At 33.5% G+C, this 12790-nt stretch overlaps 1 protein-coding gene, 1 non-coding gene and 1 pseudogene across 2 annotated transcripts; all 3 read right to left on the reverse strand.

Annotated features, from left to right (window-relative positions):
* Window positions 1-3077: 3077 nt before the first annotated feature.
* Window positions 3078-4326, reverse strand: LOC121252113 (annotated as a pseudogene).
* Window positions 4327-5072: 746 nt separating this feature from the next.
* TRNAV-AAC lies at window positions 5073-5146 on the reverse strand. The gene has a single exon. It is a non-coding gene; the product is annotated as a tRNA-Val (tRNA).
* A 2928-nt stretch (window positions 5147-8074) lies between these two features.
* On the reverse strand, window positions 8075-11069 carry LOC121252714 (xyloglucan glycosyltransferase 4-like). Its single transcript, XM_041152485.1, has 4 exons — window positions 9843-11069; window positions 9359-9667; window positions 8874-9278; window positions 8075-8781 (listed from the first exon to the last, which is right to left on the reverse strand). Exons 1-4 carry the CDS (start codon window positions 10479-10481, stop codon window positions 8146-8148), a joined length of 1989 nt encoding a protein of 662 aa, XP_041008419.1. The 5' UTR covers window positions 10482-11069; the 3' UTR covers window positions 8075-8145.
* Between the last annotated feature and the right edge of the window lie 1721 nt (window positions 11070-12790).

Below are 12790 nucleotides of genomic sequence, written 5' to 3' on the forward strand. Positions count from 1 at the left end.
TAAAAAATAATATTCTAATAATATTTTATCATCACAACTCAACTCAATTTAACATCCACACACATCCTAAATTTATAAATTTTAAGTTAGAGAAACACTACTTTTATGACCGCTTCGTAAATTTTTATTTTTAACTTAAATGATTAAAGAAGTAATTTTAAATATATTAATATTTTTTTTAAAAAATATTTAAATATATTAAAAATATATATATAAAAAAAATTTTAGACTGGACGGTACACCAATCAACATGGGGCGCATCCTTTAAGTTATTAGGCTGCGTAACTTTATTTTTTATTTTTTGAAATATATCTGGAGGCATGTTACAAACATTTCTTATTGAAGAACTGAATTTTATAATTTGGTGTGCAAGTCTAGGTTAATATTTTTTTTGAAATGTGAGCAAATCATATCTATATAAAAAAAAAAAAAATTTTCAATAATAAATTTTACTATTTTAAAAAAACATATATGTATTTTTTCTGTATAAAGTAGTTTTGTATAACGTTTCCCTGTACCTATCAGTTCTAAATAGCATTGATAATGGTGTAGCGAAATACAAATACAAAATCACATATTTTGGATGCTGCTTTTGCCATTTAAGAAAGATTTACGCGTTGAATTATGTATTTTTTAACTAAAATAATAATAAAATATTATTTTTTATTATTAATTTTTTCCTAAAATTAACCTTTTTTTATATATATATATATATATTTTACAATTAAAACTCATTACATAAGATTTACAAATATATACGGCTTCGTTTGGTTAATAAATCTATCTCAACTCATCATTATAACTTTTTCAAGTTCTAATACAAAATATAATAAATAATTTAATTTTTTTAAATTTTAAAATAATAATAATATTAAAAAATAATATTTCAATAATATTATAACATCTTAACTCAACTCAGTTCAATATCTAAACGCAGCCTAATTCTACCGTCTTAAAATTGAATATCAACAAATAGAAAATGATAGGATTACTACCATCTTACTACTCATTTACTATTAATTTTATATTTGATTTTTTTAATTTTTTATTTTACTTAATGATTAAGGAAGTGATTATTAGTAAAATTATATATTTTTTAAATTTTTTCTTAATAGTTAATGATATTAAAAACATACTTGAAAAAATGATAAAAAAAATAAAAAATTTAAAATAAACTATGAGTAGTAAATAGTTATTCATCAACAAATATACACTAATACAATGAAGAAAATAAAAAGGAAAAGGAAAAGTGGGAGGAGAGAGAAGAATAAAGCGTCAGGTGAGAGAGAGCAAGTTGGAGGGGAGAGAAAAATTAATAAAATAAAGGATGGATGGTAAACAAAATTTGTAGAAATATTATTTATAGTAAGCAAAAAATTTGTATGTGGCTAATCCAATGCGGTAAAAAAAGGTGAAATTGTTAATTAAATATGTGTTTATATTAACATTTGACTAAACCAATATCGATACTCTAATGCGTAAAAGACATGGGCGGGGATGAACGGTAAGGGTGATAATATGTGATATGATCCGTTAATTCAATACGAATACGACACAATAATAGTGGGTTTGTGTTTAATCTTAATGGGTTTAGATCAAAATGGGTTGACACATTATCAATCAATACACGATTGCTTAATAAGTTGATAATGTGTCAATCTGTTTTGATCCGTTATGATCCGTTAAGAAAGTTAAAATTACAATTATATCCTTATACCTAAAAGTAAAATTATTGAAATTTTAATTTTGATATTTTTATTGTTTAGATTGTAATTTTAGACTTGTAATTAGTTTCACATTTTTTATAGATATTGTGATTTTAATATTTATATAAAATTATGCCAAATTTAATCAAGTCAAACAGATTAATTTCAAGTTTGTTCGATCTATTTATATAAACGAATTGAAACGGATCGAGTTGGACCGTGTTAACCTATTTTGTAATATTATCTAACAGGTCAAAATAAGTCGTGTCATATTAATCGGTTATATTAATGAGTTATGATAGAATTTAAAATTTTGACACAATAAACTTAACGGATAGTGTTCAAATTGACTCATATAATAATATATATATATATATATATATATATATCAACAGGGCGGTCTAACGGGTCCCGTTCAATTCTGTTCTTGGAATGACGTACGGCGATGTTGCGGATGGAAGGACTCGGTTATCAAGACTTTGTTATACTTTTGTGGGCCTTAAGGACAATGTCCCATGAATGTCATTCATAAAAAATCAACAAGTTTATTCAGACAGACAAGATAATTAAAAAGAGAGTGCCAGAATGACTTTCGAATATGCTTGTTAAATGAATTTATTTTTATTTTTTAATTTTTTTAATAATTAAAGAAGTGATTGTTAATAAATTTTTATTTTTTTAATAATTAAAGATGCTTAAAAAATATTTTAAAAAAATTATTTGCAAATTGGGGAGAACACGCATCCTAGCATTATTCTAATTAATAACATTGCAAGACTTAATTTGCGTATTTTATTTATTTTAGATTTGAACAAAAAATTTAGAACGAACAATCTCAATTTGAAAAATTTTATCTCAGTTTTGTTGCAAAATTTTAGCCTCCTTGCTCTGATATGAATCGGAAAAAATCGCTTCTTATAGTTCCTACCCGTGAGGCCGGGACTTAGCAAGAAGAACATCGATGTATGTTAACAGACAGATATAAGGAACCATAAGGTGTGTGACAAATACACTTGATTCTATATGATATTCGCCATACTCTCTTCTTTATCAAGTCACTGAGTTATTTTCCATTGAAAATTTCGTCCATTTTGCTTTTGGTGACACTCGAGAACATCCTTCTCAAATTCCCTTACTTCAGCATTTGTTACAAGTTGCAGCGATCTTGTCTCAGGTTGCAGTACCAGTGTATTGGGAATCTGACATGAATCTTAAAGCTTCCAGTAACTGGGCGGGAGACGCATTCAATGGTATTTTTACTAGTTCTCTCCACTGCTGAGAAGCCGAAACTCCATACATATGATTGTTACAACAAAGGTAAGAGATGTATCAATATCAACATGATAACATGAAATGCAGAATTTAGTTGGCATCACAGAGTAAGTACTTTCGTTAACACAAATGCCAAATTAATTGCTTCAAAGAAGCAGTAGAAACAAGAAAGGACACTGGAAAACCATTTATTTTCAACCCTTTTCTCACACTTACTAATACCTACTGATCAAGTGAATTAAAATAACCATCAAAAGTAATATATAGCTAGGCCAGCCATTTCAAGGGCACTTGTATCTGTTGCCATGAGTGGTCATATCTGTGTAGCACTTGCCACATTTTTCCCTGTTTCCAAATGTTCCTGGTGGAACACACTTGCAGCTGTCACAGCATGTCATGCATGCTCTCATGCAAATCCTCTTCCTTGAATGTAGTTGGCATCTCTGATCACACGGGGATGCAATCTGTTCATGGAGTCGAAAACACCACATTTTTACCACAAAACAAACACGAAATATATATAAGTAAGTACAACAACAAAAAGAAGGTAAACGTTTCTTACCCTTTTTAGACCTCACTGCCGGAGGCAGTACTGGAGCAGGAGCAGGTGGCTGAAGTGGGGGCACGGGGGCGGTTGCCTTTGGTGGAAGGGCATAAGTGGGTGCCTTTGCTGGGGGCGCATAAGCCGGTGGTGCATGATCTGGTGCCTCTGCTTGAGGAGCTTGTGCTGCTACTGGGACTTTTATATCTACAAACTATACCAAATTCCAAAGTCCACCTTTATTCACTTGGTTATGTTTCTCCTTTCTTTTTGCTCAAAATCGGGAAGTAAATTTAGAACTCCCAGCAAATCATTTTCTTGTGAAAAGCGACATATAAACAAGGTAACAAGACTCAAGCATTTAAATGTAGTTACCCAAATAAAAGCATATAGAGAACCTGTTAAACCAAACTTAAAAAAGAAAAAAGAAAAAAGAAAAAAGAAAGACAACTAGAGGATAAAAAATGGGAAGTGATTCAGAAATAAAACTTCCATGAATTTAACTTTAATTCCTTTTTATTCCAGGTAAAAAAGAAAGAGTAGTTGTAAGAGTTGTCGTAATAAAAGAAAAGTCTTTTTGCAAACAATTTCGCGCACCAAACCACGCATCAATCACAACAAAATCTATAGAAACACAAATTTCTCTACATAAAAAGTCTAATAAGAAGAGTGTGGTAACTCTTTATAAAGACCAGAATGAGTTTGTTTCTAAGCTGTGTGAGACTTCTCAACATGTTCCTTCACGTGTGGGCCGGTATTTTCGGTACCATCATCGTGGGTAGGTCGTAGGAGCCCATCATCGGTCATCGGTTAGCTTTCTCTGATACCATATAGAAACACTCATTTTTTTCTATAAAAAGCCTAATAGTAAGAGTGAGGTAGCTTCTTATAAAGACTATGATGAGTTTGTTCCTAAGTCGTGTGAGACTTCTTAACAAAACCAGGCATTCTTCGGACCCCATTATCTCTTGGGAACTTAATATTCTATCTAAGTCGGTGTAATCAGATTTCTTTGCGTGAAACCCTTAAAAGCTTGATGACACCGATAAAACTGGATTTAAGGTATTAAAGTGGCTCCCCTTTTTGCATCACTCTGTTGAGAGAAAAATAATGTCTGAGCAGCCAGCAGGGTATGAGTGATTTCTGGGCTAATCTGGTCCACCTATCAACATACATTAATGAAAACAAGTACTACTAACATTATTGTCCATATCCATGGGCCAGGATCTCTGTATGCGTGTCTTGTTTGTACATGTGAATCCAGAGTAAATGTTGTATGCAAAGATCGGAGATTGCAAAAAAATATTAACCATTGTTGTTGGACAGGAGTTCAATGTTAATTTCCTCGGCTAGCCAATTGCTTGAACCTTGGCTCCGGTACATTCTCAAAGTGGATCAAATACTTTGAAAGGAACCAAATGCTAGGAAAATCCAAATACTGGGACCAGCTGAAGAAGATCCCTGATAGAAAGAAAGAAAGATGTGAGAAGTGCCAGACCTAAAACAGGGTAAACCACTTCTGGGACAGGGCTCTGAAAAAGAGGAGAGTAGAATGGCGTCGCCCGGGCTCGAACCGGAGACCTTCAGTGTGTTAGACTGACGTGATAACCAACTACACCACGACACCAATTGAGTAATAAGGCACTGTACTTAATTCAAGTCAACAATTAATCTTCCCATGCAGCATGTCAGATTGCTAACCGATGCCGAAGCAGGTTTCGAGTTTCAATTATAGTTATTCCTCAAAGGAAATGGTTTTTCGGAGCTGAAGACGGACCCAAAACAGTTCAAACAATTATCTGCCTTGACTAATTATGGGCCAAACTGAGTACTGCATAATAGTTGCAACTTGCAATATCCTTTTATCATTGTTATTTTCATATTTAACCACAATTCCAAAAGGATCCCTACCAACCAAAGCTGTAGTAAGGGTGTAACTGGTCCAGTTTTCGATAAAATCTAGGATTGAATTGGTATGTATCGGTTTTATATTTTTCAAAACCGATTACGCACCGATTACCATCCTAAACTGATACTTTCGGTTTTACAGGTTTCCGGTTCAGTCTGGTCTGGTTTTCCGATTTTTTTAAAATGTAAGTTTCACAATTTGTCATTAAAAATTTGTTTATAAAAAAAAATGATTTAAAAAAATATGTTTTATACTTTTATTAATATATTAGACTATATAATAGTATTAATATTAGACTATTGATATAGTTATAAGTTATATATTAGTATTAGTTATAAACTTTTAGTAAAACTTGTAGTATTAATTATAAGTATAACTATAGTCATTAGTCTATATTAAACTATTAGTATTAGTTATAAATTTTTAGTGATTTAGTATTAACATTTTATGTAATAATTTATAAATTATAATAAGAAATTATTTCATATATGAATATATATAATTATATATATTATATATATAAATTTCACATAAAAATTTATAATTATACATAATATATAAAACTTATATATATTAATATATATATATATAATATTTTGTATAAAACTTATATATACAATAATATAAATATTATTTTATATATATATTTTTTACCAACTGGTCCGGTCTAGTCCGAAAAATCCTAAAACTGGAACCGGACTGGAATCAGCCGGTTTTCACATTATAAGAACCGGTTCCGGACCGAACTGGTTCAAAACCGGTAAAACCGGTCTGGACCGGTTTTCCAGGTTGAATTTACACCTTTAAGCTGTAGTTTGCAAATTTAAAAAAAAAAAAAATATATGTGTGAGATCATGTTTGATTATGTGATAATCTCATCTCATCTCATCATTACAATTTTTCTAAATTTTTATACAAAATATAATAAACAATTCAATTTTTTCAAATTAAAAAATAATATTATTATTTAAAAATAATATTCTAATAATATTTTATTCAACTTTTAATTTTCATCTCAACTCACTATTCAAACCTCACCTTAAGCAGCTATTTTATGATGCCCTTGCATCTGATTTGCAATCCACTTTGTAGGCAGAAAATTCATTTGTCCTAAATATTGGTTAAAGAAAAGTCCTATTTCCACCTATCATTATTTGAAGACCTTTTAGGCTAAGTTTGGATGCCGGGCTGAGTTTAAATGTTGAGTTGAGTTGAGTTAAATTGAGTTATTTATGAATAGTAGTGAGTTGAGATAGTAAATTGAATTATGTAGGGCCCACTTAAGATGAGTTTAGATGTATTTGGATGTTAAGATTAGTTTAGATGTATTTGGATATTAAGATGAGTTAAGATATGTTTGAATATTAAGATGACTTTAGATGTATTTATGAGAAGTTGAAAAAATTTGTGGGTCCCGCGTGTAAAGATGTGTTAAGTTGAAAAAAATTATGAGTCTCACGTGTAAAAAAGTTTTAAATTAAGATAAATTTAATGATTTGAAAGTTAAGTATTTAGATATTAGAAGAGGTCTAAATGTGAACCCAACTCAAGCAGCCTTAATTTCCAATATGAGCATTGCTATTCATAAGCCTATACACCACACACCATAATTTTTTTTATTTTTTTTATTTTTGTAAAATTTTTTTAAAATTTTTTTTGGTTTTATTATTCTTAAAATAATTGAATTATTTTACTTATAATTCATATACCATACATTTAATAAGAGAATAAAATTTAAAAAATCATAAAAATGATGGTGTGTGGTGTATGAGGCTTAAGAATAGAATTTTTCTTCCAACATATTGCAGTTGGGCATTCATGCCTGTTCAGAAGGCTGTCGGTGCTCAACTAGAAGATCGACTCCAACAATACTACTACGTTAGGAACCATTAATCCAGTTATACAAGGTTTTAGCATCTAGAAAAGGACACATTTTACTAGTCTCGTATTGTGATACACGATAACGCAATAGATATAAAAGAAGAAGACACAATGTCCATTGCAGCAGTATAATTTGTATAAATGAGAACAGTTCAGTTCCCAAACATATCCTTAATTTCTTGTTTGAAAAACAATGGTCCTGACTTCTCTTACGCAGGAACTAGTCCAAGACTAATCTATGGACAGTTCGAATCTATTTTCCTCGGATCATCCTTCTACGTCATATACCTTCCCCTTCCTCTTATCATGATCTCTTTCAGACTCTCACCCTTTTTCTAGACCTTCGGTATCTGTCCAATTAACCAACTAGTTTATTGCCTTTCACTTCCTAAAAGCTTTTCTTTATTCAAGAAAGCCAACAAATTTCTTGTGGAGGCCTGAAAAGCAGTCACTACTTTTGTCAAAAAAGCCAACTATATGGGTGGGGAAGATGATTAAGCTGGCTTCTGTTAAATGAACCCAATTATGTAATTGATTTATTGACCTTCTTTAATAAACAAAGCCCGTAGATTCTTGTGGAGACCCAACAAAAAGAGAAATATCTCAGTAGTCCAAAGTCACATGACTTGGGAGTATGCTTTGAACTGCCTACTTCGTATTAGCAAGGTCGTTCTCATTTTTCGAACATCCACAACGTATTAATTCGTTTTCTACTAATGATCCCAATTGCAGTTGTTAATGTTTCAGAACTGGAAATGCTCGATCAAACAAAATATATGGGAATTTCCATTTTTGGCTCTTCAATATTATCAGTAATACAACTTGTCTACTCCATTTCAGCTGAGCTGCTCACCAATTAAATCCAAGCCCACGACTAGGAAAGACAGCCCTTGGAACAGCAAGAAATAAAAATGAACTCCATGTGCCGATAAGAGGCTTCTGGCTGATGCAGTGAGTAGAAGAAAAGCAAGCGCAAGTTCCTTCCTGAAGAGCTTGTTTCTCTTCTTCACAGCAGGGACTTCCTGCTCCTTAAGTTTACTCAACAGTTCTAAACCAGACTCAGAATGCCTCCTAAGGATCTTCTCTTCACCAAAGGACTTCGATTCCCTCTCGGCAAATGCCAATAAATCTGATTCAGATGATCTACCTGTCTTCTTGGTCACTACCCACTCATATGCGCTTCCCAGCTGAAACAGCCCAGAGATCATGGCATTGAATTTCGTAACAGACATTGTGTTCTCAAACAGTAGGTATGGAACCAAGAAAGGGAAAGATTTGGGTGATGGGAGAATGTTCAAAAGAGACATGAAAATGGGGACATAACAGATAACCCAAATAGGTAGTTCTGCCTCAGGTATGAACATGGTCAATGGAAGTATGATACAGAATAATGTGAATGAGTAGAAGGGAAGTATAAGTTTCCTTAGAAGAAAGAAGAGAAATATCAAGTTGGCTTTCTTCCACATCGATATCTGCACAAAGAGATCCAAAATAAATTAATGTTGTTAACAATTTCTGCTATAAAAAAAGGAAGTAAACGGACTAAAAGAATCGAGGAAAGAACCTTGGAAGTTAAGATGGCAGGAAGGCACAAGCGGAAGAGCTGCATGGGACCAGAGTGCCAGCGGTGCTGCTGTTTCTTATAAGCTTCATAAGACTCCGGCAATTCACAAAGCACTTTGACATCATTAAGGAAGATGAATTTCCATCCATTCAAGTGCGCTCGAACCGCAATGTCCATATCCTCCACTGTGGTTCTCTCCAGCCAGCCTCCTGATTCCTCCAAAGCCTTGATTCTCCAAACACCTGCCGTTCCGTTGAATCCAAAGAAATTAAGAAAAACGCCATTCACCTGCTGTTCCACCTCAAAATGGAAGCAGAGGTTCACGTTTTGGAGCCTTGTAAGCAAGTTCTCGTCCTTGTTCACGAATGACCAGCGAGCCTGGACAAGACCCAGCTCAGGATTTCCCTGTTAAAATCACATCATCCATAGAATGAATTTTCGAACCAAAAGAAAATCTTTTATTTTTCTTATTTGGCTCCTCTTACCTTGAAGTGAGGAATTGTCAGTTTAAGGAAATCAGGATTGGGCTGGAAATCTGCATCAAATATTGTAACGAATTCATAATCTTTGACATAGTCACAGGCCATGGCTGATTTTAGATTGCCGGCTTTGTAGCCTGTTCTGATTAGTCGATGTCTGTAGACTATGTTGATCCCTTTCTCGTGCCACAAGGAGACTTCATCTTTGATCAGAAGCTGTAGATTTCCATCATCTGAATCGTCTAGGACTTGAATTAAAATTCGGTCCCTTGGCCAATCTAGTTCACAGGCAGCAGCAATTGATTGCGCATACACCTAAATCAAACAATCACATTTCAGCACCAGACCAAGAAACAGAGTTCAAGCAAGCAATAAAACATTGACAAAGAATTGATTGGGTCATGAATTTGATTGTAAGATAAATAAACAATAAAATAAAATAAACAAACACCAAGCGGAAAGAGAAAGGAAGTTAGTTCTGCGATGTTACCTCTCTCTCATTGCACATGGGGATCTGAACAAGGACCATTGGGAAACTTGAAGAATCCTCAATGTCATAAATTTCTCCCTCAATCGTGGGTTTCAACTTCTTGTACTTGATCCAGAAACACCCGAGACATAGAACTAGTCGATCCAGAGACTGAATCAAGAATAGAACAACGCATAATTTAGAAAGGAATATCACAAAAGGAGCAATATAGTCGGCTCTAAAAGACAGCCACGCCATATAGGACGACTGCACAAGACCCTGCACCTCCCGAGACTGTATCATTTGGAAATTCCATTTCTTAAAATGTGCAACAACTTCTAACACCAAAGCTAGAATTGAAATAAGTAGAAAAGCTTTGATAAATCTGTACAATCTTCCCCTGCTTTTGGGTTCTTCCTCACTTAAATCGGACAAGGCAATGCGTTTCTTGACTGAAACAAAGATGGCTCTGGAAGCCATGGCCAGCCATGAAAGACTTGTCAGAACTCTGTGAGCTTTGAGAAGAAGAACCCATGTAAATTGTTTGGGACTTACAGCCTTCTCCTTATCCGGAAACAAGGATGAATCCGAACCATTGACCTTCAGTAAAGAGAAGTTGCTTGGCTTCTCAACTGTGACCACAACAGAGTCTGGTACCATTTTCTTTTCCCCAGAATTCAAGTTCACAAGATAGAAAGTGGGAAAGGATTCGCTTACCAGAGCAAGATTGTGAAAAAGAAAGAGATGTGAATGAACAGAGAATTCAGTTATGAGGCGGGCATGAAGTTATAGAAGAGGAAGTAGGTACGAGAAGAAAACCATGAAAATTGTCAAATTTTATATGATTTATTCCGAAATCTCGATCTTTGAAATCAGAGTCGAAAATGAATCCCAGATTTCAGAGGGTGTTGAACATGAAGGTTGACGAATGATTTCTCAGGTCAGAGCATGATGCAATCGAGAGAGAGAGAGAGAGAAATGTGCTCAGTCTCTGCTTAGCTTCAGCGAACTACAAGTAAGGAAGTACAACGCACTACATTTTGTTTTATCTGAGACTGAGTGGCAAGAGTCATATAATTCTAAAACTGAAGAACCAGTGAGCAGGTACCATCAAAACCAACCAACTGGCAATGTTACCTGTGTTTGATAGGCTGAAAAAGACTAGAGGAATAGGTTTCGAACTCAACCTAAATTTCCAGCTTTGGGTTAGTCATCAAACTGGCAGCTACAACTATGTACAGCCAGGCTGCAGATCTACCCTCCCCACATAAATGTTCTTCCTGTCTTGCTGATTTGGACACCTTGAATTACAGCCAAAAAATAATTAGCAAAATTCCTTCTTTATTCAGTACTCCAGCAAAAAGCTTCTTAATTTCGCATAAAGGATATCTCATAACGATCATAATTAATTTTTTTAACGTGGGTCTCATGTTTTACTTATTTTTTTCAAATTAATTATGTGACGGTTATAAAATTCACGATTACAAATATATTTTCTCTTATTAGTGCAAAAGAACTTTCCAAGTAGCATTGGCACATGCATGCAATGTATAATACTTGTTATGAGTCTTGCTAGATACAAACGATTTAGCGCACTAAACCACGTACCGCTGACATATTGGTAGAACAACAACATCTCATTCAACCCTTGGAAGCTAAATATTCATCACCGAGAGAGAGATTTTCATCACGCTTAGAAGCTAAATTTGTAGATTAATAGCAAAATATTAAAACAACAACATGTCATAGCTGGATCATCTCCACGCTCTTGTCGATAAGATCATATGAGAAAAGACGTATTTATTGCCGCTGGTCCTCCCGAGTCTGAAGTCGGAGTTTTTTCTTTGGATTTAGGGTGAGGCTAATAGGGTCATTAATGGATGTTCTCTCTATTCATGTGGCCTTGCCTGAAAGCTGAAGTTAATTAAAAGAGTCAGCTAAATGTAGTTGCTTCATTCACATGAAATCATGTTTCGGAATCGCTTCTGTGTCGTCGCATTATTTCTAGGAGATTTCCGAGTCAAGGAACCTCCTTTTGAATTTGTGATCGATGTCGGTTTTCTGTCTTGACAACGCTGTTAATGTTGGTGACAAAAGAAAGAGATTTTTTTTGTTTTCGGCTGCAAATTTATTCAGAACCATATATCGGTGGTTGGAATCTGTTCGGAAGATAGCTAGCAAGGAATCCATCAATAATAAGTAGTACAATTCCCTTGAAGAAAGTAGTAGGGATAAAAATGTCCTTTTCTCGCATGCATTCTAGTGCAGAAATAAACGGAGCTTGTGCTTTTATGCAGTTTAATGCATGGGTATGCATCATCGCAGCAACCACGTAAGCAGTGCCGCACAAACCTCATCTATACAAGCCCCACCACAACATAATATGGCAGACTGACAATAAGTAGCAAATCATATGGGTTTTCGTCTTGTTTGTTTGCCACAGTCGCATGTGAGGGGCGCTTTCCTAGCTAGAGCTCGCGCATGTGCTTCGCTGCCCTGGCCATGGCTGTTCACATCAATCAAATTCACTCATATATATATTTGATTAATACTCCGTAAATATCGTACAATAGTTATAAAAAAAATAAAATTTATTATTAAAAAATTATTTTTTTATATAAATTTTATATGAAAAAAATAATTATATAACACTTATACACTCATGACTGTAACTATTATTTCTCTATATATTTTATGCTTTCTCTTTACTATCTCATAATGACTCCTAGGGATAGGGGGAAGAATTTGTTATCTTATGCATCGTTTGAATACGAAAAATGTTTTATTTCATTTCATTTTATCATTATAATTTTTTTAAATTTTTATACAAAATATAATAAACAAGTCAATTTTTTCAAAATAAAAAATAATAATAATATTAAAAAATAATATTTTATTTAACTTTCAATTTTTATCTTAAATCACTATCCAAACGGCACCTTAATCTATACAATATTATATACTGTATT

The sequence above is a fragment of the Juglans microcarpa x Juglans regia genome, chromosome 2S (genome assembly GCF_004785595.1).
Source record: "Juglans microcarpa x Juglans regia isolate MS1-56 chromosome 2S, Jm3101_v1.0, whole genome shotgun sequence".
In the NCBI taxonomy this organism is placed as follows: Eukaryota; Viridiplantae; Streptophyta; class Magnoliopsida; order Fagales; family Juglandaceae; genus Juglans; species Juglans microcarpa x Juglans regia.